Here is a 26,035-nt window from a genome sequence, read left to right on the forward strand (position 1 = left end):
GTTTCAGTTTCTATCAGTGAACAGCTCCAACAAAAATAACAATATCCCCTCTGCTCTGAGGCTGTTCTAGGCATACGAGCAATTAATGCCCTAAAGCTTTGAGAACTCTGTGAGCTCTCAAGGTGTGGGGCTGTTATAGTTTGGATGTCAAATGTTTCTCAAAAGCTCATGTGTCTCCTCCTCCCTAGTTGGTGAAGCTATTGGGTGATTATAGAAACTTAGGACCCAATTAAAGAGAGTGGGGTTGATGGGGGTTTTATCTTATCACCCACCACTTCCTCTCTTTCTTCCTTCTGTCCACTATGAGGTGAGCCACTTTGCTCCACCATATGCTACCCACCATAAAGAACTGCCTCATCAAGGTCTGGAAGCAATGGAGCCAGGTTGCCATGGACCAAAAACTCTAAAACTGAGAATTAAAATAAACCTTTCCTCATTTAAGTTGTTTTCCTCAGGTATTTTGTCACAGCAATGAAAAGTTAATACAAAAGGGCATTCAGTTGAATCTAGTAATACTTATTAATTTTTTAGTAATACTTAGTAATTCTTTAAAAACTCCAGCCCAAGATGACTACAGTTCACAGTAGTACAGTCACAAAAGTGATCAGCAGATGAAAGGATACTATTCTGGACAAGGACTCCATAAATACAGTACAAGGAACTCAAAGGGTTTCACAGAGGGGTCCCTGAAGCCACAGGAAGTGGGCAAGTTGCCAAGGGCAAGGAATCATGGCCCCACACTACAGCCCCACCTGTTTTACTGAGCCAGCTAAAGCATAAACATAAGCTTTAAGAGGACCTTGGAGAACACTGATAGCACAGTTTTCCAGTCCTCTTGGGAACACAACAGTAAGTCACTAGGAGAAGGAGATTTAAGAGACGAGGTTCACTCCATACTTGCACTGAGACTTCTGCCAGGAGTCTGCTTTGGGCTTGGGCTCAAAGAATGGGGCCTGTGAGTCCTGGGAACATCTGATTAAGGACATCATTGCTCAGAAACAGAAAGAGCATGTGTGTCTTAAAAACTACCACTACTTCATGGTGAAAAAAATTAAATATAAAATCAAAGTTAAACTTTAAAAACATTGATCAACTTTTCATTTTATCGAATCTGGTTTATTCCTTTTCTAGCACTTGATTATGTGCTAGGTCACTTGAAATGAAAAAATGCAATGCAGAAATAAATACTTTCAACTCAACTACCTCTCCAGAAGCCCCATTATGTCTCTTAATATGCTCCAGAAACTGAGTGTTTTAGGATTGGCACTAAATTAATATATATCAGTTTAAAGAATCTTAGTAGAAAAGGTGAATTAAGGACTTGTGAAAATCCTCTCCTCCATGAGCAGTAAGAACACTGGCAAATTATCAGAACCAACTCTCCAAACATTAGAAATTAACAAAAGGCTTTCAGCAATCCTGGGAGCATTTATTCAAGGAAAAAGGCTCAGAACAAGCAAAGAAACTAAACTACTAATTCAAAAAACAAAACAAAACAAAATTCCCACAAAGAAATTCCAGGGAAGGTTTTCAAGATGGCAGCCTAGAGGGTGGCTGCATTTCATGTTGCTCCAGGACTCAGGATTCAAAAGAGGAGATATTGAAATGCTTGGGACCAACTCAAAGCAGCCGGGTGACTCTCACCCATTGGGAGGGCGTCCCGGATGGGACGGTGGTCCCGGAACACAGGAAACTTTGTGAAGTGGAGCTGCCGGCGAGACACCCCTCCCCCCGCTGGAGCAGTGAACTCGGACAACTGGGAGCGCCGTAAAGGAGGCCGCTTGGCACAGCGCTGGGACTCGGAGCAACCACTGGGGCTCCGGCGGCTGCCCAGGGGAGGAGTGGCGAGGAGAGCTGTGTGGACTCAGAACACCGGGGCCTGCCCTGAGGAGGAGGAGGAGGAACGTGGCCGCTTGGATTCGGAGTGACAGCACCAGAGATACAGGCGGTTGCCAGAGGAGAAGCTGCGCGGCGAGCTGTTTGGACTCAGACCACTTCTGAACACTGGGGCCTGCCCTGAGGACGAGGAGGAGGAAGAGGAGCGCGGCCGCTTGGATTCAGAGTGACTACATCAGAGCTACAGGCGGTTGCCAGAGGAGGGCTGCGTGACGAGCTGTTTGGACTCAGACCACTTCTGAACACCGGGGCCTGCATGGAGGAGTAGGAGGAGGAGGAGGAGGAGGAGCGCGGCGGGTCGTTTGGACTCGCAGTGACTGCATTAGCGCTCCAGGCGGCTGCTCAGAGGAGAAGGCGAGTGGTGAGTTGTTTGGACTTAAAGTGACAGCTCCTGAACACAGGGGGGCTGCCTGGAGGAGAAGTGTGGTGGGTCGCTTGGTCTTGAGTGGCCGCACCAGAGCTCCGGACGGTTGCCCAGAGGACCCGTGCAGCGGGTCACGAGGATTCAGAGCCACTCAGAGCGACTGCTCCTGAACACCCGGGGGGTTATCTGGGAAGGAGGAGGAACAGGGAGGGTCACTTCGACTCAGAGTGATTGATTGCCCAGGGCTACGGGTGGTTGGTGGGAGGTGGAGGCACGCAGTGAGTTTCTTGGACTCCTAGTGACCGCACCGGAATACTGGGCGGCTGTCTGGAGGAAGAGGCATGTGGCGGGTCTCTGGGACTCAGAGCGATTGTACGGGGCCACAGGTGGCTGCTCAGAGGAGGGGCCGCATAGCCAGGTGATTAGGTGCAGAGCAGGGTCCCAGGATCTAGGAGGCTTCTTGGTGGAAGAGCCGCACAGAGACAGGCTTAGGGCGGAGCAAAGGTTCCAGGCCTGCGGGCAGATTCTCTGAGGAGGGGCAGCCTAAGGAGATTCATCTGCGAAGGGTGAGGCTCCCAGGCCCAGGAGGTAGGGCCGGGCCCCTGGGAACTTTGCAGAGGAAGGCAGCCCAGCCCAGGCGGTAGCTGTAAATTGAGGGGAACCTCTAGGAGGGAACTGACCAGCGAGACCTCCCCACCGGATGAGTCTTCCCTGCCGGGTGAGGTTTTCCCACAAGGACGGTAAAACCAGAGACTCAGGCCCAAACAGGCCTTGCCTCAGCCCGCAGCCTAGGTCCCCTTTGGATGACCATTGGTCAACAAGTGGAGGCACCTCTGCCCACTAGCAGGGATTATACCCCACCTGAAGGCCACCACTCCTAGAGAGGCAGCTTCCTTGTGGAGCACCCCATTATCAACTTCCTCCAAGACTTCAGCCTACAGAAGGCTAAGGGGGGATATATGTAGAAATCTTCAGGGACATTGTAAGTCAATAGAGAAAATCTGCAATATCTCAGCGGTCCACTGACACCTGAACAATATGAGAAAACAAGGAAAGAAAATGCTGCAAACAAATCTAGATGTTACATCAATAAAACCCAATGACAGCATGGCAGAAGAAATGACAGAAAAGGAGTTCAGAATGTACATAATTAAAATGATCAGAGAAGCAAACGATGATATGAAAGAGCAAATGCACGCACTGAATGATGAGATGAAAGAGCAAATGCCGGCACTGAATGATCACACCAATCGACAGTTAAAAGAGCAAATACAGGAAGCAAAAGATCATTTCAATAAAGAGTTAGAGATATTGAAAAAAAAAACAAACAGAAATCCTTGACATGAAGGAAACAATAAACCAAATTAAGAACTCCATAGAAAGCATATCCAATAGGATAGAACACCTGGAAGACAGAACCTCAGACATTGAAGACAAAATATTTAACCTTGAAAACAAAGTTGAACAAACAGAGAAGATGGTAAGAAATCATGAACACAATCTACAAGAACTATGGGATATCATGAAAAGGCCAAATTTAAGAATTATTGGGATTGAGGAAGGCCTAGAGAAACAAGCCAAAGGAATGAACAGTTTATTCAATGAAATAATATCAGAAAATTTCCCAAATCTGAAGAATGAAATGGAAAATCAAGTTCAAGAGGCTTATAGGACTCCAAATACACAAAATTACAACAGACCCACACCAAGGCACATTATAATGAAAATACCTAACATACAAAATAAAGACAGAATTTTAAAGGCTGTGAGAGAAAAGAACCAAATTACATTCAGGGGGAAACCAATACGCATATCAGCAGATTTTTCAATCCAGACCCTAAAAGCTAGAAGGGCCTGGAACAACATTTTTCAAGCCCTGAAAGAAAATGGATGCCAACCAAGAATCTTATACCCAGCAAAACTTACCTTCAAATTTGACGATGAAATAAAATCCTTCCATGATAAACAAAAGCTAAAAGAATTTACAAAAAGAAAGTCAACATTACAGAACATTCTCAGCAAAATATTCCATGAGGAAGAGATGAAAAACAAAGAAGCAAATCAGCAAAGGGAGGAATTATCCTAAAGGAATTGTCAAATAAAGGAGGAAACAAGTTGTGTCAAACAAATAAATAAATAAAATTTAAAAAATGAACTAAATGACCGGGAAACCAAATCATATCTCTATAATAACCCTGAATGTTAATGGCCTGAATTCATCAATCAAAAGACATAGACTGGCAGATTGGATTAAAAAGAAAGATCCAACAATATGTTGCCTGCAAGAGACTCACCTCATAGAAAAAGATACCCATAGACTAAAGGTGAAAGGATGGGGAAAAACATACCATGCACATGGACTCAGCAAAAAAGCTGGAGTATCCATCCTCATTTCCGATAATGTGGACTTCAACCCAAAGTTAGTCAGAAAGGATAAAGAAGGTCATTTCATACTGCTTAAGGGAAGCATAAATCAGCAAGATATAACAATCATAAACATCTATGCCCCAAACAGTGGCTCACAAATGTATGTCAAACAAATCCTTCTCAATTTCAGAAACCAAATAGACCATAACACAATAATACTAGGTGATTTTAACACGCCTCTCTCACCACTGGACAGATCTTCCAGACAAAAATTGAACAAAGAAACCATAGATCTCAATAACACAATCAATAATTTAGACTTAACGGACATTTATAGAATATACCATCCAACCAAGAGCGAATACACTTTCTTCTCAGCAGCACATGGATCCTTCTCTAAAATAGACCATATATTATGCCACAAAGCTAATGTTAGCAAATACAAGAAGATAGAGACACTACCATGTATTCTATCAGATCATAATGGATTGAAGTTAGAAATAAATGAAAGAGTAAAACACAGAAACTATTCCAACATCTGGAGATTAAACAATATGCTATTATATGATGAATGGATAACAGAAGATATTAGGAAGGAAATTAAAAAATTCTTAGAGGTAAATGAGAACAAAGAAACATCATATCAAAATCTCTGGGACACTATGAAAGCAGTACTTAGAGGAAAATTTATTTCACGGAGCGCATTTAATAAAAGAAGTAAAACTCAACAAATAAACGACCTAACACTACAGCTCAAAGCCCTAGAAAAAGAAGAACAGAACAGCACCAAAAGTAGTAGAAGACAGGAAATAGTTAAACTCAGAGCTGAAATCAATGAAATTGAAACAAAAGAAACAATACAAAAAATTGACAAAATAAATAGTTGGTTCTTCGAAAAAATAAACAAAATTGATAAACCTTTAGCCACACTAACAAAGAGAAGATGAGAGAAAACCCAAATCACTAAAATTCGGAATGAACAAGGAAATATCACAACAGACACGATTGAAATACAAAACATAATTAGAAGCTATTTTGAAAATCTATACTCCAACAAAATAGAAAATTTCGAAGACATCAACAGGTTTCTAGAGACATATGAATTGCCTAAACTGAACGAGGAGGACATAAACAATTTAAATAGACCAATTTCAAGTACTGAAATAGAAGAAGTCATCAAAAGCCTACCAACAAAGAAAAGTCCGGGACCAGATGGGTTCTCAGCCGAGTTCTACAAAACCTTTAAAGAAGAGCTCATTCCAATACTTCTCAAAGTATTCCATAAAATAGAAGAGGAGGGAACCCTCCCAAACTCATTCTATGAAGCCAATATCACACTGATACCTAAACCAGACAGAGACTCATCAAGGAAAGAAAATTTCAGACCAATATCCTTAATGAATATCGACGCAAAAATTCTCAACAAAATTTTAGCAAATCGCATACAAAAACATATTAAAAAGATAGTGCACCATGATCAAGTGGGTTTCATCCCAGGAATGCAAGGTTGGTTCAACATCAGGAAATCAATAAATGTAATTCACCATATTAATAGACTTAAAGTCAAGAATCACATGATTATTTCAATAGATGCAGAAAAAGCATTTGATAAAATACAGCATACCTTCATGCTCAAAACACTAGAAAAAATAGGGATAGTGGGAACATTCCTTAACATTGTAAAGGCCATTTATGCTAAGCCCATGGCTAATATCATTCTTAATGGTGAAAAACTGAAAGTATTCCCCCTAAAAACTGGAACAAGGCAGGGATGCCCTCTTTCACCACTTCTATTCAACATCGTTCTTGAGACTCTGGCCAGAGCAATTCGACAAACCAAAGAAATTAAAGGGATACGAATTGGAAAAGAAGAACTCAAACTATCCCTGTTCGCTGATGACATGATTATATATTTAGAGGAACCTGGAAATTCCACCAGAAAACTCTTAGAACTCATAAGTGAATTCAGTAAAGTAGCAGGTTACAAGATCAATGCCCATAAATCCAACGCATTTTTATACATAAGTGATGAATCTTCAGAAAGAGAAATTAGGAAAACTACCCCATTCACAATAGCCTCGAAAAAAATAAAATACTTGGGAATCAATCTCACAAAAGAGGTGAAAGACCTCTACAATGAGAACTATACAACACTAAAGAAAGAAATTAAAGAACACCTTAGAAGATGGAAAGATCTTCCATGTTCTTGGATAGGAAGAATTAATATTGTCAAAATGGCCATACTACCTAAAGTGCTATACAAATTCAATGCAATTCCAATTAAAATCCCAATGATGTACCTTACAGAAATAGAGCAAGCAATTATGAAATTCATCTGGAAGAATAAGAAACCCAGAATAGCTAAAGCAATCCTTAGCAGGAAGAGTGAAACAGGGGGTATTGCAATACCAGATCTTCAACTCTACTACAAAGCAATAGTAACAAAAATGGCATGGTATTGGTACCAAAATAGAAAGGTAGATCAATGGTACAGAATAGAGGACACAGACACAAACCCAAAGAAATACAACTTTCTAATACTAGACAAAGGCGCCAAAAATATGCAATGGAGAAAAGATAGCCTCTTCAACAAATGGTGCTGGGAGAATTGGAAATCCATATGCAACAGAATGAAACTAAACCCATATCTCTCACCCTGCACAAAACTAAACTCAAAATGGATTAAGGACCTCGGAATCAGACCAGAGACCCTGCAGATTATAGAAGAAAAAGTAGGTCCAAATCTTCACCTTGTTGGTCTAGGATCAGATTTCCTTAACAGGACTCCCATAGCACAAGAAATAAAAGCTTGAATCAACCACTGGGATAGATTCAAACTAAAAAGCTTTCTCTCAGCAAAGGAAACTATCAGCAATGCGAAGAAAGAGCCTACAGAGTGGGAGAATATCTTTGCCACTCATACTTCAGATAGAGCACTAATCCCCAGAATCTATAAAGAACTCAAAAAACTCTACTCCAAGAATTCAAATAATCCAGTCGACAAATGGGCTAAGGAAATGAATAGACACTTCACAGAAGAAGATCTACAAGCAATCAACAAACATATGGAAAAATGTTCAACATCTCTAGTAATAAGAGAAATGCAAATCAAAACCACCCTAAGATTCCATCTCACCCCAATTAGAATGGCGATTATCAAGAATACGAGCAACAACAGGTGTTGGCGAGGATGTGGGGAGAAAGGTACACTCATACATTGCTGGTGGGGCTGCAAATTAGTGCAGCCACTCTGGAAAGCAGTGTGGAGATTCCTTAGAAAACTTGGAATGGACCCTCCATTTGACCCAGCTATCCCACTCCTTGGCCTATACCCAAAGGACTTAAAATCAGCATACTACAGAGATACAGCCACATCAATGTTCATAGCTGCTCAATTCACAATAGCCAGACTGTGGAACCAACCTAGATGCCCTTCAATTGATGAGTGGATAAAGAAACTGTGGTATATATATACAATGGAATATTACTCAGCCATAAAGAATGATAAAATTATGGCATTTGCAGGCAAATGGATGAAATTGGAGAATATCATGCTAAGTGAGATAAGCCAATCTCAAAAAGCCAAAGGACAAATGATATCGCTAATAAGTGGAGGATGACACATAATGGGGGGGAGGGAAGGGTTAGGGTTAGTGTTAGAGTTAGGGTTAGGGAGGGGGGCAAGTATGGAGGAAGGAAGTACTGTATAGAGGGTTAAGAGGGGTGGGAGGGGTGGGGGGAAGGGAAAAAATAACAGAATGAATCAAACAACATTACTCTATGTAAATTTATGATTACACAAATGGTATGCCTTTACGCCATGTACAAACAGAGAAACAACATGTATCCCATTTGTTTACAATAAAAAAAAATAAAGACAAAAAAAGAGAAAAAAGAAAAAAAGAAATTCCAGGACTAATAAATGTCTTCACTGATGAAGCCTACCAAATGTTTAAAGAATTAGTTCCAATTCTTTGCAAACCCTTCATAGAAAGATAGGTGTGAGTCCAGCATGGTGACACACACCTGTAATCCCAGCAGCTTGGGAGGCTGAGATAGGAGGATCACAAGTTCAAAGCCAGCCTCAGCAACTTAGTGAGGACTTAAGCAATTTGGCAAGACCTTATAAAAAGAGCTAGTGATGTTGTTCAGTGGTTAAGCACCCCTGGGTTAAATCACTGGTACAGAAAAAGAGAAAGAAAGAAGAAAAAAAGGAAGGAAGGAAGAAAGGAAGGAAGGAAGGAAGGAAGGAAGGAAGGAAGGAAGGAAGGAAGGAAGGAGGGAGGGAGGGAGGGAGGGAGGGAGGGAGGGAGGGAGGGGAAAGAAAGAAGAGAAAGAAAGAAAAAAGAAAAAGAAGAGAAGAGAGAGAGAGAGAGGCAGGCATGATAACTTCCCAACTCATTCTTTGAGGCCAGTATTACCCTGATACCACAGCAGTACAAAAAACATCACAAGAAAAGAAAACTACTGACCAAAATCCTTCATAAATACAGATGCAAAAATCCTCAACAAAATTGTAACAAACAAATCTGGAAACATATAGTAGAATTTGTACACTATGGACAAGTGAAATTTATTCCAGAAATAAAAAATTGATTCAACATCTGAAATTTGCTCATGGAATACACCATATTAATAGAATAAAGAAAAAAAAACATAATCATCTCAACAGATGCAGAAAAGGCATTTGACAAAACCCAGTATTTTTCCCTGATAAAAACACTCAACAATTTAGGAAAACATGGACCTTCCACAATTCAATAAAGGTTATGTATTAAAAACACAGCTAACATCATTCTCAATAGTGAAAGAGGACTGAAAGCTTTCTCCCAAAATTAGAGATGAAGATACCTGCTTTTGCCACCTTTATTCAACATGGCATTGGAAGCTTGAGCCAGAGCCACTAAGCAAGAAGATGAAATAAAAGGCATCCAGACTGGAAAGAAAGAAGTAAACTATCTCTGCTTGTACTGAAACTATCTTGTATGTAGAAAATCATAAGGAAACCACAAAATATATATATATATTCGGGCTCATATAAAAGTCTAGTAAGATTTCAGGATACAAGATCAATAAACAAGTCAATTGCATTTCTATACACTATCAGTAAACAATCCAAAAGTAAAACTAAAAACTTAATTCCATTTACAACAGCAACAAAGAATAAACAACAAGGGATCAATTTATCAAAACAAGGACAAAAGTACACTGAAAACTACAAAATATTCTTGAAAAAGGTTAAATAAGACTTTAATACATAGAAAGGCATTCTATATAATGAATAGAATGAGGTGAAAGACTAAATATCATTAAGATGGCAACACTCCCAATTTGAGCACAAATTTAATGCAATCATTATTGAACTCCAGATGGCATTACTGCAAAAATTGACAAGCCAATCCTAAAATACATACGGACCCAGGGACCCAAAATAATTCTGAAAATAATAAACCAATGAGGTCTCATACTTTGCAATTTCAAAACTTACTACAAAGTTACAGGAATAATGATTGTGTGGTACCAACTTAAGAACAGGCATATAGATCAATGGAATGGAATTGAGAGCCAGGAATACACACTTATATTTTGGGCCAATTGATTTTCACAAGTGTGCCAAGATCCTTGAAAGAATAATCTTTTCAATAAATGGTGCTTGGACAACTAGGTCAAGTAGGAACCTATTTCACACAAAAATGAACTCAAAATGGATCAAAGACCTCAATGTAAGCGCTAAAGTCATAAATCTTAGAAGACAGATAGGCATAAGTCATTTTGACCCTGGATTAGGTAATTGGTTTCTTAGATGTGACACAAATAACAAGAACAAAAGAAAAAAATAGATAAATTGGACCTCATCAATATTGAAAACTTTTCTATTTCAAAAGATGACCGAACTGGGCATGAGAGCACATGCCTGAAATCCCAGCAACTGGGGAGTCTTAAACAGGAGGTTCTTGAGTTCAAGCCAACCTGGGCAACATAACAAGACCCTGTCTCATTAAAAAAAAAATCACCCTTCAAACCTGGCTCCACCTTCTCTTTCTCACTTGATTTCTCCTCACTCCTGAGACTCTCCAAGCTTCAGTCACCCCACACTCCTGCCACATCCCTTTGTTTCTATGCCTTTGCACATGCTGCACCTCCATCTAAAGTGCTCAGTAATTCCTAGGCAACCATTAAGCCTCATGTCATGCCTGGTCCTCTGGAACACCACCAGGGCAGCCACTGAGTGCTCCAAGGGTATGTAGTACATCCTCCCTTAAAGCCCTCTGTCTTTGCTCTGGTTGGTGAGTCCCTCCATTATAAGGACCGTGATTCCTCATCTCTGGATCCCCAGATGTTTTAGTCAGCTTTTTCACTGCTGCAACTTAAAGGACCCAAACAGAACAGCTATAGAGGAGGAAAGGTTTATTTAGGGATTCATAGTTTCAAAGGTCTCAGTCCATAAGTGGCTGGCTCCATTCCTTGGGGCTCAAGGTGAGGCAGGACATCATGGCAGAAGAGTGTGGCAGAGAGAACCAGTTCACACGATGATCAGGAAGCAGAGAGAGAGAGAGAGACTCTACTCTCCAGATACAAAATATATATCCCATAGCCATGCCCCGCAATGAACCAGTTTCTCCAGTTACCATTTAGTTAATCCTATCAAGGATTAATTTACTGATTATGTTAAGGCTATAACCCAACCATTTCTCCTCTAAATCTTCTTGCATTGTCTCACATGTGAGCTTTTGGGGAGTAGCACATCTACGCCATAACACCAGGTGTAGAGCCAGGAAATTACTGGCAACTCAGTAAATATAGCATTTAATTCTTTTAATATAAGAAATCTCCAGAATGAGCCAGGCACTGTGGCACACGACTATAATCCCAGAGGCTTGGGAGGCTGAGGCAGGAGGATCACAAGTTCAAAGCCAGCCTCAGCAAAGTAAGATGCTAAGCAACTCAGTGAGATCTTATCTCTAAATAAAATACAAAATAGGGCTGGGGATGTGGCTCTGTGGTCAAGTGCCCCTGAATTCAATCCCCAGTACCAAAAAAAAACAAAAGAAACAAAGTTCCAGAATGGACACATTAGCTCCTGAAGCATGACCCTCTTACCCTCTAGATCCCTAGCAAGATCATGCACGTGGTCAGCCCTGGGAAAGATTTATGCAGTGTTGATGAACTGAAATGATGGCTGAGCAAATGAACAGCGGAGGAGGGTGGATGGGGAAGGCAGGGGTCTCCTGGCCCTGGGAACCAAGCCTAACTCACACTGTTCTTCCCACTCGCGCTCTTCCTTCTCACTGGCTTGGCAACGCAGCTGGGCCTGTTTCAGTGACCAGTAAAGCTCCTTCGCCCTCTGTTCCTCCTGGAGGCGAATCTGCTCTTCTCCCCGCTTCCTCTCCTCTTCCTCTTTCCTCTAAAACATTATGAAGACAGAATGACATTAGAATGAAGAAGTGTCTATGAATCTGCAGTAGGTCAGAGCTGAGTTACCTCAGGATGGGATGGGCCAGTAGTGACCACTCAGTCTTAGCCCCTACACAGTTGAAATGGCAAAGGTTACACTTGGTAAGAATCAAATGGATTGAAATGTGTAGAATAACTGGTAAATTCTGAAGCTTTCTGCAAAGATCAGAGGACTCTGGACTAAAAGCTTTTCTGCAACGATCAAAGGACTTGGGCCATCCTTGGATATAATTTCATTTGGGACAAGAAGGAAGGTAGGTACAAGGAGGGCCACCTAGTCTTCCTGGAGGCCCATTAAATAGGATATTAATATGCTTTGACCTGAAACCTGGATAAGGTATTTCCAAGAGCGAGTAGGTTTAGGGGCCCTGAATCTTCCACTCCTACCCCATCTTCAAGTTCCAGAAAGGGTGTGTGTGTGTGCCTGTGTGTGTGTGCATGTGTATGCATCCATTTGTACATTTTGTTTACATGGAAGTAGCTTGTATATGTTAAATATGGATCATGAGCTCAGAAAGGCTTTTAATGCAAAATAGTAAACTGGGGGGTGTAGCTCAATAGTAAAGCACTTTTCTAGGCACGTGTGAGGCCCTAGGTTCAGTCCCCAACATTGCAAAAAAAAAAAAAAGCTGCAATTGTATTTGTTCTGCTGGGCATGGTAGCACATGCCTATAATCTCAGCTACTCAGGAGACTGAGGCAGAAGAATCACAAGTTCAAAGCCAGTCTCAGCAACTTAGTGAGACCCCATCTCAAATAAAAGAAAAAGGGCTGGGGATGTAGCTCAGTGGTAGACACTTGCTTAGAATGCATGAGGCCCTGGGTTTAATCCCCAGCACCACAAAAACCAAAATAGAAAACTAAATTCTCATCACAATTTGTTGTCAAATCAATAATAATGTTAACATAGTTCATTGCAAAGCCAAATAGGGTGCTATTTTCAACAATTCTAAAAAGTACTTTTTTAACATTTTAGCATCTCTAAAACTTTCATGTCTTACAACTTGTCTTCTTAATAGGCAACAGTTTTTTCTTCTTGAAATAATGATGTTTTCATAATTAATGGCATCTTAAATTCAGTAAGATATGGAAATGCGATGGCTTTTTCCTTTTGTTTTTCCTAAGTTGTTCATTGTTTTCTCTTGAAGTTAAATACTGAAATTCTATCTGATATAGTAAATATTTCTCTACATTTAACCAAGAGTTCTTTCTTATAATAAATAATATGGCAACTGCCTTTTTCCAAAGGCCCCGAGTGCCATTTTTCCTTCTTGGCCAGTCTGAACCAGATGGTGCTTAGGTCCCCTCTCCATCTGTCTTCTCAGGACCTGCCTCTCAGTCTTCCCTGAGAGGGAGCCCCTGTTTCTTTCTAGGCCATTCCCTCACTTTTTGGCAAAATGTCTCATATTGCTTCTCAGGTAAGGATGCACAGAAATATTTCCTGAGTCCGTCCTTGTCTGAAAATATCGCTATGTGAACCTCACATGTAACCGCTAACTTAGCAGAGAATAGAACTGGATTAAAAATCCTGTTCTTGCAGAATATTAAAGACTTTACTTCCCTGTCTTCTGGCACTTGAGGCTGCCACTTTGATTGTCATTTTTCCACATAGGGCATCAATTTTTCCTTCTGGAAGCCTTCAGGGTCTCTTTATCACTGACGTTCCTGTGGGTCTCCTCCCATTCGCTGTGTGGGGAACTTGGAGTGCTTTCCGTCTGGAGTCACTTATCTGTCCAGTGCAATTCATCTTTGCTTAGGATTTCTTCATGATTTCTTCTCCTCTCATTCCTCTTTTGCTTCATAGGATTCCTATTTGTCTGTGCTGGTCTCCTTGAGTTCATCTTCTAAGTGCTTTATCATTTCTTGTTTTCCACGTCTTGTCCTGTTTGCTCTTCTCCCTGGCTGATGTCACTATCTTCCAAACCTTCTACTGAGTTTATTCCAAGCCTTCCATCCTATCCTTTTCTTGCCCCTTTCTTCTCTTTGCATCTGTATTTGTTTCAGGAATACAGTAGCTCATCTCTCTAGGGCCTTTTTCACCCCCCCACCCCTCTCTGAACTAGGTCCATTTCCTCTGTGTTTGGTTTTGTTTCTTAGTTTATTTGTTTGACATGGTGCCTGCCATTCCCCTGGGAGGCTTTCCTCAAATGCCTGATGCTCCCTGGTCATCCATTCATATTCAAGAGAGAGGTAAAACCAAATGGGAGGCTCAGTGTGTAGCCAGGCTTCACTGAGAGGTGGAACCACTCTAGAGCAACTGGATGAGGAACTAGCTATTCACTGAGGCATCTGCAGATGTAAGAATCCAGAGCTTCTTTCTGTGGGATTATTCAGTGCCTTCTCCTCTATCTTGTCTGGGTGTCTGACTACCAACATTCCAGGAGTCAGTGGGGAGCAGTCTACAGACAGGACCACCCTTTGATCCAAGCCAGGAGGTCCCTGGCCTGGGCCCCATGCTTCATGGAAGACTATACTTTGAAGTGTCTTCTTTGTAAATGTCTTTGCCAAGCCCTCCCTGCAAGGTATATCCAGAAACGGCACCCCTAGAACTGGGAAGATGAGCAGTGTTTTTCAGGGAAACTGCTCAGATGAGATCCTGTCTAAGCCCTAGTTCCTGTTTCTTCCCTTCAGAGAGCTCTCTGACCCTTTCCCCCATTTGCAACAAGTTGACCAGATGCCTCAGGGAACTCCAGAATTCATACTTGTGAAGTTGGCCTGAGTCCCAGTTTGGAAGGGTGACCTAACAAGCAGATGAAGCATGCCAATAAGCATAGAACTTTTAACACAAGGTCACGTAAGATTCAGTTGCCAGAGTAGAGCTAATAGACTGATTTTATATAGCCCTAATTATTAACATGAAGAAAGATTTTGCAAAAAACTATTTGCCCTGCATACCCTAGAGGCAACCCTGGCTATTGGTTCTACTCTTCTGAGTTCAGATCTTTATTTGATCTCCATCTTACCTGGCCCTCTCCTGCTCTGCCCATGTGCTTCACAGTTCAAGCCCCAAAGCTCTCCCTTTCAACTTCCCGTCTCCTTCTAGTGCTAGTCCTGGAGGAACATCTTGGAAGAAACAGGTGAAATCTGGGACACTCCATACAGAAACTTGTAGCCTTTCCCACGTTCTCAGCTCTCATTTGCAGTAGCTGGTGCCTCTGAGGATTATGGACTGATCTGTTCTCTGCCTTCACCTCTTCCTGCACCCCACAGTGGCCCTCACCACCTTTCCCCTGTCTTCCAGTTTCTGACGTCTCTGAACATTTTCTCATCTGTTCTTCTCTCTTCTCTCACTTCCCCAATCCACATGGTTTATAATTTTTCTCAGGCCTTTGGTAGTATTTTAGTGGATTAAATAAGAATTTAAAGGGAACTAACAGAACGTTTAATCCCTCATCTTAAAAACAAAACTCTGTTGCTTCTGAAATGATTTAGATGGAGAACTTTCCTCCAATTCAATGATCAATTTTTATTTCTTTTTTTTTTTTTTTTTTTTTTTTTGCGGTGCTGGGGATCAAACCCAGGGCCTTGTGCTTGCAAGGCAAGCACTCTACCAGCTGAGCTATCTCCCTAGTCCCATTTTTATTTCTTAAAAACAGACACAGTTCCAACTTACTAATTACCCATTCTCTAAGAGTTAGAGATCAAGGACAAAAGAAGTTAAGTGGCTTCATTTACTCATTCATCAAATACTTATCGAGCATCTAAGAGGCTCAAAAGCCCACTCGAGGCGCTGCTGATACAGCAATGAGCAAGACAGACAGTCCCCGCTGGCTCAGAGCTTGCCTTCCAGGAAAACACTAAACAGATAAATGAAAAGTCAAGAAATTTCACAAAATAATAAACAGTGTACAGAGAATCAAAACTGTGTAAACAATACAGTCTAGAAGGCTTCTTTAAACTGTGTGACCATGACACTTCTCAGGTTGACGTGTGGTCCGAGACCTCAATAACAAGCACAGGACAGTCAAGTGGACATCAGAGAGAAGGAATTTCCAGGCAGAGGAACCACAAGTGCAAACGCCCAGCGTTGTAAGCCATGCTGGCCTGTGTAGAACAGTCACCCACTGTACTGGAACTGACAAAGTTTAAATTCCATTTTGGATGAGTTTGAGGTACCCTCAGGCACCCTGAGGTCTCCTGGGGACAGAGGAATGCTGAGAGCCCGGGGACCAGGGGGAAGATCAGCCTGAAGAGACTGATGGAGAAGTCATCTGCATGTGCATGGTGTTCCTCAGCCATAGGACCTAATGGTGACACCGGCAGAAAGAGAGCAAATTAAGAGAAGACAATCAGAGTGTCTTGAGTCACTCCGTCAATTAAAGGTTAAGAGAAAGAAAGCCAGAAAACAGAACTGAAAAGGAAGACTGAGGGTAAAAGCAAACCCCAGAAGGGGCAGTCTGCCTTTGGATAACCAAGAAAAGAGAGCATTTCAAGGGACAGGAAATGGCAAATAGAGCTGAAGGCTGCTCAAGCTTTACAGAGATAAGGAAGTCACAAGAGACTGCTGGGCATGGCCACCAGAGGGGACAGGAGAGCAGCTCTAGTGGAGCAGAGGGGCAGCCGTCCCAACAACATCAGGAGGGATTGAAGAGGACCACAGACAACCCATTCAGGATGTCCATTTTCTATGCAAAAAAGTCCAAAATGGAAGCCACAGCTGGGGGGTAATATGGGGCTACGATAGACTTGGGGTGGGTTGATTTTGATATAGGAAATACTAGAGCAGAGTTATTGACTGATACAGAATTGGAACCCATGTCTCTTAAGACACCCATGTGAATCAGCTGAGGTATACCTCAAAGCCTAGCTTCACCTTCACCGGCCTCTCAGCAACTTGGAAATCCCCCCTCACACTGGCTCAGCCCCTCTCGGTTTACACAGTGGGTTCTGCATCCCTCCTGCAGGACTCCCTAGTATCTGAGGACAGTTATGGCATCGCCCAGTCCACAGGCACCAGCCATGGCAACTTCCATGAATACTTCAGATCTATCCCCTGCTCCCGGGAGTCTTCCAGGTAGGATCGGGTCTCAGGGAAGATAGGGACAGTTGGTGCCTGCCAGAGCCAGGGCTCCACCCACTGTTCCTGCTGCTTAAAAATGTCTGAATTGGCTAGGGCTTCCTAAGCACAGACAGGTGATTCCAACAACAGAAATGTGTTTTCTCACAATTCTGGGAGGTGCATGTTCAAAATCAATGTATGGGCAGGTTGGTTTCATTCTGAGGCTACTGGACTACTATACCATGGATAAGTGGCAAGTCACTTCAAATTACAACACAGTGTTCCTACTTTCCCCATCTATGATTAACATGAAGCAAAATGTAAAATGGGAGTAGCACTGTCCATGCAGTTCTCTTTCACCCAGGGAGCCAGAGGTCTACAGCAATCTTCCCTCTTAAAGGCAAATGACTGGCTGCTTCCTGTGAAAGAGGCAAGCTCTTTGCAAGGCTGGGAGCAACAAAACATTTTGCAACTACAAATAAACAGAATTGCATCTTTCTTTCTGAGGTCATGATAAAATGACTCAACTCTCATAGCTAAAATTGCTCAAAAATTCTCATTGTTGTTGCAACCATCAGGATCCTTTGGCCAAATTGAGATCTCTGAGGAAGAGTCCATCTTAGTAGGTTTAGCAGCCAACAGCCAACAGAGCCAAGAGGCAGCTATGCAAACACTCCCATTCTACTCAGGGATGGTTCAGTCTTGCTCTGGCTGCTCCAGCCCTCTGAGCTGTCCAACTTGTACAGACCCCCTTCTCTGAGAAGCCGTCATTCACAGCACACCCAAGAGGCCCTCAGAGGCCCAGGTCTCCCTCACCACAATGGAAAATGTCAGAGACAAATGCTGCCTGGGACGCAGATGTCTGTCCTCCTTGCTTTCCCGCAGCCCTAGCCCAATAGTTAATTAGTGCAGATCTCACTGATTTCACCACTGTTTCTCTGTGTCCATCCATAGTCATGACTGTTCAGACCTGCATCACCTCACATCTTGACCACTGCAAAAATCTCCCAACCAGCATCCCTTCCCAAAAAACATAGCACTGGGATCACACCATTGCTACCAGTTATGCTCTTAAAACTTGATCCACCCATAACTCTTGGAGTTAACAGGATACTTTGCCTGCAGAGGACAGTCTACCCCTTAACACAGCATTCAAGGACTCCACAGACTACCTTTCTCAGTCTATAAGGCTTCACCCCTCAGGGGTTTTTTTTTATCTCCCCTAGCAGACCATTCCTCAGTCTACATGTCTCCTTTCCACTGCCCACCTTTGTTCACTCCAAGACTCCTGCAAGTACCTCTTTATAGTCCCCTAGGTGTGGCTGGGGCTGAGGGTCGCTCACAAAGTTTCTCTCACCTCATAAGCTTTTATAGAACAAGGAGTTTACATCTCCCTCCCCTAACAACCTTCACTTAGGTTCTCAGTAAGAAAAGTACTAATAAAGGTTGTTTGTACATTCTTACATGCACAAATATTAGCATCTTGGTGTTGAACCACACAATAAAAATAATCCATGACCATCTCTCACCCAGTCCATGATCTCTTCAGTAAAGCTGGTTTTGGTTATCTATTGCCAAGAAACAAACTATTAGAAAATGTAATTGCTTGAAACTACAACCATTTTATTCACTTACAATTGTATAGATTAATAATTCAGGCAGGGCTTGCTGGGTGACTCTTCTGCACCATGTGAGTCCCAGCTGAGATGAGTCCTCTGGCTGGGCTCATTGCCCATGATGGGCTAGTAGAACCAAGAAGGATTCAGGGATGTGTCTGGTGCCTCAATGGCCTTGGGATAGATTTTCCCTCTCTGCATGGCTGCTTGGGTTTCCTTATTGCATTGTACTCTGGGGTACAGGATTTCCTATGGGGAAACTCCCAAAAGGGAGCATTACAACAGAGGCAAAAGTAAAAGCTGCAGATCTCTTAGGGACTGTCCTCAAAGTAGCATGTGGTTTGGGGTGTGGCTCAGTGCAAGGGCACTTTGCCTAGCATCTAGCAAAAGGCCCTGGGTTTGATCCCCAGAACAGTCAAAAAAAAAAAAAAGACAAAATGTTACACAGACAGAACATGTCTACCAATCCCATTTAAGTACAAAAAAGCCTGTTCAAGGATGTTCACTAGTACATTAAAATATATTCTAACCAAAATTGAAAATGGCCTAAATTCATCAGAAAAGAATTGGGAAAAAAAAAATATTATACGCCCATTCGAACCTATTATATAGAACCATTAAATGAAATGCTAATATGAATAAATTTTGAAAACAACTGAGTATTAGGTTAGACAATTTATATAAAGAATTAGAGAATATATAGAGAATTTGAGAATTTGTTAAGAAATTGTTACTATGTTTCTCTGCCTTCTTATATGTCATAAAGTGAAAATGGAAAGAAAATACAACTTCAGAAGAGTGGCCACCCCTTGCTAGGAGACAGTGAATGAGGGACATTAATAGTTCCAGCAATGTTGTTTTTGTTTTCAATATAAAGTAAACATGGAAAATAGTAATGTTTGTTGAATTTGTGAGTTGGACATCCAAATATTTCCGTTATTTTCTATGCTTTTAAATGTTTTAAAAATACAAAAACTATTTGTAATTATTTTTTAATTTGAAAAATTTTAAAAGCTGCAGAGAACCATTTTCTACTGTATCTTCCACAAGAAAACTAGTCTTAAGCAGGTGCAGTGCCACATGTCTGTAATCCAAGCAACTAAGGAGACAGAGGCAGTAAGATCACAAGTTCAAGGGCAGCCTCAGCAACTGAGCAAAACCCTATCTCATGATAAAAAATAAAAAGGACCAGGATCCCTGGGTTCAATCCCTACTACCACCAAAAAAAAAAAAAAAAAAAAAAAAAAAAAAAAAAAAAAAAAAAAAAATCTAGTCTCAAGGCCAGAGGGACTTGAAGGGAAGGAGGTGGTGGGGAATAAACACCACCACTAGTCAAAGGGAGAAATGGCATAGAGTTTGCCACCAGCATCTGTAATCCAACACAGAAATATTTTTCAATAATGGTTCAGGCTGTGCTTAACTATTTCCTGGGATGATGAACTCAATATGACAAAAAAAAAAGAGTGCATTAAAAATCTAGCAAAAAATACCCCAGCTCATTAACCTGGAGCCACCAATTTCAGACTCCTTGATCTGCCATTCCTGACAGACACTGTCCTTAGCAGCCCCTTCAGGGTTCTCAGATACAACCTGTATTTCTGAGGCTTCTCAAAATGAGGGCATGCCAAGTCAGGATGAATATTTCTATTGAAGATGAAACATTCACATTTAGCAAATTAATTTTTTAAATGAAAAAAAATGTACCATAGCCTTCTTTGTACATAACATCAAAGCCTGCATCTGAGTCCCTCGGTGACCTAAAGGCCAGATAGCCTTACTGACCCATCCATGAGCCCTGGCATAGAGCACTACACAATTTATCACCCCTCCTATCACAGAGGTTCAAAGAGACCATCAAACAGAAGATCTCCATGAATGACTTTATTCCTCTGTGTCCTTGTGAACTGAACTCAGGGCCCAGCTGCGCTGAACTGCCCTCCTGCATCTGAGATTCAGCCCTCTCTGGGACAGGTGGCCAAAATGGAGCAGGTGACTATCATTGCTAAAGATATATAAAAATAACTGGTGTTCTTCCCCAGAAGACTTAAATAACCATATGCAAAATCCAACAACATAAATCTTTCTCCAGTGTGGATGGGATTGGATGTACTATTATGGTAATTATTGCTAATTTCAATAGGCATGATAATGATTATTGTGGCTCTGTAGGACTCACACTCAAGTTCTTAGGGTTTTATCAGGAGTCTGAAAGCTAAGGTTCACATGCCAAATCTGGCCTCTATTTTGTAAAATTAAGTCTTATCAGAATAGAACCACATGTATTTGTTTGCAGTACTGTCTGTAGTTGCTCCCATCATGCTACAGTGGCAGTGAATAGTGACATAGCAGCATAGCTCCCGAAGTCTAAAATATTTACCACCTGGCCTGTTCCGGTTTAGGTGTGAGGTGTCCCCCAAAAGCTCATGTGTGAGACAATGCCAGAAGGTTCAGAGGTGGAATGGTTGGGTTATGAGCGACTTGACCTAATCAGTGCATTCATCTCCTACAGTGATTAACTGGGTGGTCACTGTAGGCAGGTAGGGAGTGGCTGGAGGAGGCGGGTCATTGGGGAGTGCCTTTGCATACATTTTGTAAGCTAGGCTTCCTGGTACCACATGCCTCTGGTGCCACTTTCCTCTGCCACACCCTTCTACCATGATATTTAGCCTTATCTTGGGACCCAAAGAATCCAGTTGACCATCTGTGTCCTGAGACCTCTCAAACCAAATAAACGTTTCCTCCTCTATGTTGTTCTTGCCAGGTCTTTTGGTTATGATGGTAAAATAGCTGACTAAAACACTGGCCTTTTATGGATACCAGTTGGCCAGTACCTAGGTTAGGGTGTCATGATCATTGCAACTTTTTTTTAAATTGTTAATTGCTAACAAAATAATCATGATGTGTGTGTGTGTTGTGTGTGTGTGTGTGTGTAGGAAAGAGAAACAGAGTGGAAATTTAGCAAACTATTAATATTGGTAAATTTAAGTGGAGAACATATTAATATTCAATCTACTTTTCTTTCAACTTTTCTGTATGTTTGCAATTTTTTAAATAAAATGTCTTGGGAATAAACATTGCTTCATTTAATAACTCAGGAGATTCTCCTCTGAAAACATGGTAACTCCTGGGAAAGGTAAATCAGCAGATCAACAACAGGACATAACTAGCAATTGCAATAGGTTTAGAAATAATGGGAGCAATCTCATTCACAAGAGCAACAAAAAATATGAAGCCTAAGGTTTAACTAAAAAAGAAATGTAGAACACTCAAAGAAAATAATAAGTTTTACCAAGATCTGAAAAATAGAAGTACATAGGTGTATATAAGTTTCTGAGAATGTTTAGAATTAGACAGATGTTTGATAAAAATTTAACAAAGACAAAAAGAAGCTTTGGATAACAGGGAAAACATATCACATTTCTGAAGAAGATTCAGTGATTCAATATTGTAAAAATAGCCATTTTCCACAAAGACAACTATCACATGGATGCAATCCCAGTGAAAATCACTGTGAGTTCTATTGTGGAGGGAGGGGGATAGCCATAAAATAATTTAAAAATTTCCTTAGCAGGAGAAAATGGGTGAGATTAGCCACGGACATTTTGAAAATGAAGAGTAATGGTAGGGCTCTTACCTTAATAGATATTAAATTCTATTTTAAAGCTATAATAATTAAGTAAGTCTGGCTCAAGAATAATAATTCATAGAAGAAAATGAAGAGATCCAGAAGTAAGTAAAAAGTAAAAATCTAATCAAGGCAGCAAGTTCAATAGAAAAGGAGAACAAATTACATAATAAATGATATTGGAATAACTGGCTAATCATTTTGAAAAAATGAAGCCCTATATCATTGCACTCTCCAAGGTGAAGGAAAATTAAATGCAGAGAAATAAAATCATGAAAGATATATGAAACAGCATAGATTTGTATTTTTATAAGCTTGTGGTGGTGCAGATCTTACTGAGCATGAAATAAATGATAAAGAAAAAGATGGATAGATTTGGTTAATAAAAATTCCGAGCTTCTGTACATCTGAAAATAACCAAGACTAAGAATAATATAATAACTACTGAGAAAAATATTGGCAACATAAAACAATTTTAAAAACCCAGGTCTTCACTATCTAATCATTATGGAGGGGAAAGATTTTTGAATGGGTAAATGCCAGGAATATACAAACACTTATAAAACTCTCAGCAGATACATAACAACTCCTTTCAAACTCCTACACTAGGAGGCTGCACCAAACTCTAGCCTGGCTTCTAGCCCATAAGACCATGTCCCTAGGGTGACTCCAGACACCACTTAAGAGGCTGCCTGAGAAAGCTCAATATGACCAGAGCAAGCATGCTATTTGATCTTACCAGCACCTAGTGACAGTCCCTGACTGCCCTTTCTTAGAGTGTTTACTAAAAGGAGCTTACAGTGGTGAATATGTGTCTCTTACAACTCAGAAGTGTCTCTCTCAAGGACCTGAGAGCCATGCCTTTGAAATGTAATCATCAGGAAGGAGAGGACCTCTGTCTTCAGTATCTGTGGCAGGATGGAATCCTGACTCCAGCTGCCAGCAAGGAGACACAGAGTCTAACCGCATGCTGGCCGGACCTTTGTAATTCCTCTCTTCTCTGACTCAGTGGAGAACCTGCTCTCCCCGGTCTTCCTTCATCCAAACATCCACATCCCCTCTGCAAAGAATCAGAAGGGGCTCAACTCTTTCCCCTATGTCAGCAGTTACTGAAAACAATCTGTTTTCACTGCTTGGTACTAAGTCTGGCTGTGCTTATCTTTGACAATACAAGTTACAAAATAACACATTTGTTGAGATTTAGCATGATTATTATTTTCTTTTATGTGCTTATCTGTATTTTGTTTTCTATCCAGTAAAATATATTGCTTCTATAGAAAAAAAAAAAAAAAACTCAAAATAGGAATCAAGAAAAAATGTACTTTCAGGCAACTTAAAAACTTAAACTTCCTATCAGAGGACAGTAAACCTCCTTTACCAATTACAATGGCTCCCAGAATGAATAGATGTGCAAGGTTATGAATAATGCCCTCCCCTAGGGGAAAGAAAGAAATGGCCTAAATGGCCTAAGGAACTGTTCTAGGATGTTTGATGGCCTAGGATTATATATATTTCTACTTAAATATATTTGTGAGTATGTACATGCATATATATATATATATAATGATATATATAACATATATATCATTTCACGTGTGTGTGTGTGTGTGTGTGTGTGTGTGTGTGTGTGTGTGTGTCTGTGTCTCATTGCTTTCAATTCTCAGAGAAGTTCAGTAAGCTTCCCAGGGTCACAAAGCAGTAAGTAGTAAAGTTGGAATAGGATCCCAGGCTAGTCTGACCAGAAACCCAGTTCTCTCCAGGTCTCATTTCAGGATCCCTGGTTTGGGATGCAGAAGACCTGAGTTCTTACCCAACCAGTATTACATGTGGCCTTGGCAATTCTCTTCCTCTCTCTGACCCTCAGTTCCCTCATCTATGCAAGAGATGGATGGTACCAAAAGGTGTGTCAAGTTCCTTCATCTATTCTCATAAAGCACCCAGTACCAACCAATGGCCAAGATCAGGTCCAAACCAGAGATCAGCCCCACTGGCCTTGGGGCTAGAGTAAGAGCCCTGGCACAGGTGTCCCATGCAGTGGCCCACCTTGAATTCTTCGTGGATGCGTTCCTCCAGGACTTTGGCAGCCTTGCGATCCTCCATCTCCACCTTCCACTTCTCTGCCAGGATCCGGGCCTTCTCATTGGCTAGAGCATCCCGGAACTTCTTGGTGATCTCTGCCTCCTTCTGTTTCCTTCCAAGAGAGCACCAGTGGGTGAAAAACTGAAGGACCGCATCCAGTGGAAATTTGAATAAATTCAATGAACAATCTTTCCTTGGTCTAGAGAATGGCAAATACTGAAGGTCAACAAAGGTCAACATTGGCAAAGATGGTGAGAAATAGCACTCCCACTCTCAAGTGTGGGAGGGTAAATCAGTAAAATCATTCTGAAATCCAGGGAAACAAGACTCAGAAATCCATTTCTCACTCAAGGGTGCATAGATGTATGTAGATGATGTTCGCTGGAGAATTTTTATGACATAATAAATGACTCAAATGTCCATCAATAGGACCAACATGTTGTATTTCTCAAACACTATACAGTAATCTTAAATAGATTTGTGGATTTATATTAGTCGATTTGTCAAGGTGAAGAGTTTATAGACCATGTATCACTTAAATGCTCACTATAGTTATCTTAGGTGGTGTGTTGTTCTTTATTCTTTATAGTTTTCAGTGTTGTTTACATGTGTCTACAGCTTACAATTAAAATAGTCATTCAAAATTGGTGGTGGGGAGATGTTGGAGTCAATTTCTCATGGATTTCCAAGTTTGGCAAAAAAAAATTTTTTTAATTATTTAGGAAAGGAATCTCACTCTCCAAATCTCACCCAGGGCTCAAGTGTCCATCCTGTGTGAGAAATGTAGATGACATGAAGAGGAACAAGCAGACAACAAAAGCCAATCTAAATGCTGTACTGTCGCCATGACAACCATGTACAGGAAAGAGTCAAAGCATGTTATATATACAATCAAGATGAATCCAACTGCATGCAGATTGGAAAGGCATTGCTAGGCTTATGTCACTGATGTGAAAACCAAGGACCCGATCAGCTAACTAGTAATTAACAGAGCCAAGGTTTGAACCCTCAAGGTTTGCCTGATGCAAGACTCTGATGCTTTGGTCCCCTTATCTTAGCAGAGCTCACAACAGCCAGTCAGATGGTACCTTCTCCCTTCCACCCACAAACTGTGGTCCTTGGCTTTTACCTACCCCCAAGCACCATACTCAGGCCCCACCAACAAGCCTCCTGCCCCAGCACCCCTCACCACAGCTCCTCAGCTTCCCTCTGTGCTTGCAGCCGTGCTCTCTCGGCAATCAGCTCCTCGGAGATCTCTTCATAAGGCTTGTCACCAGGGCCTTCACCCATGACCCACACCCAGACCTCGCCATCAGCTCCCAGGAGCCACTGGATGTGCTTGTCGCTTGCTGCCTCATAACAAGAGAAGGAACAAAGAAGGAAGGAGAAACACGTCTGATTTCCATTGGTAAGGAAATGGCACACAACCATTACACCCCTCAGCAGAGCACTGTCATCCAAAATACCATTCCAGGGAGTTACTGGCTGAAGGCAGGTCCAAGACCTTCCCTTCCTTCCCTCCCTCTCCCCCTGGGGAGCATCACAACAACTAAGCCAGCCTGCCAGAGCAGGTACCCAAAGTGTCTGTGACTAAAGACTGAACTCTTCTAAGATTCTCATCAAAGAGAACATCAA

At 41.5% G+C, this 26,035-nt stretch overlaps 1 protein-coding gene across 10 annotated transcripts in view; it reads right to left on the reverse strand.

Moving 5' to 3' along the window:
- Window positions 1-26,035, reverse strand: part of SH2D4B (SH2 domain containing 4B) — a 107,191-nt gene that overhangs the window by 39,239 nt on the left and 41,917 nt on the right. For 4 of the 10 annotated variants that reach the window (XM_079136085.1, XM_079136089.1, XM_079136088.1 and 1 more), the window contains 3 exons: window positions 25,590-25,749; window positions 24,365-24,512; window positions 11,885-12,032 (listed from right to left, as the gene is read on the reverse strand). In XM_079136085.1, coding sequence (XP_078992211.1) covers window positions 11,885-12,032; window positions 24,365-24,512; window positions 25,590-25,690 — 397 coding nt within the window. In that variant the 5' untranslated portion in view covers window positions 25,691-25,749. Of the gene's footprint in view, window positions 1-11,884; window positions 12,033-24,364; window positions 24,513-25,589; window positions 25,754-26,035 lie in introns of all 10 variants that reach the window. The other 6 variants (XM_079136087.1, XM_079136086.1, XM_079136084.1 and 3 more) reach the window with 3 other exon arrangements.

The sequence above is a fragment of the Sciurus vulgaris genome, assembly GCF_902686455.1.
Source record: "Sciurus vulgaris genome assembly, chromosome: 4".
NCBI lineage: Eukaryota > Metazoa > Chordata > Mammalia > Rodentia > Sciuridae > Sciurus > Sciurus vulgaris.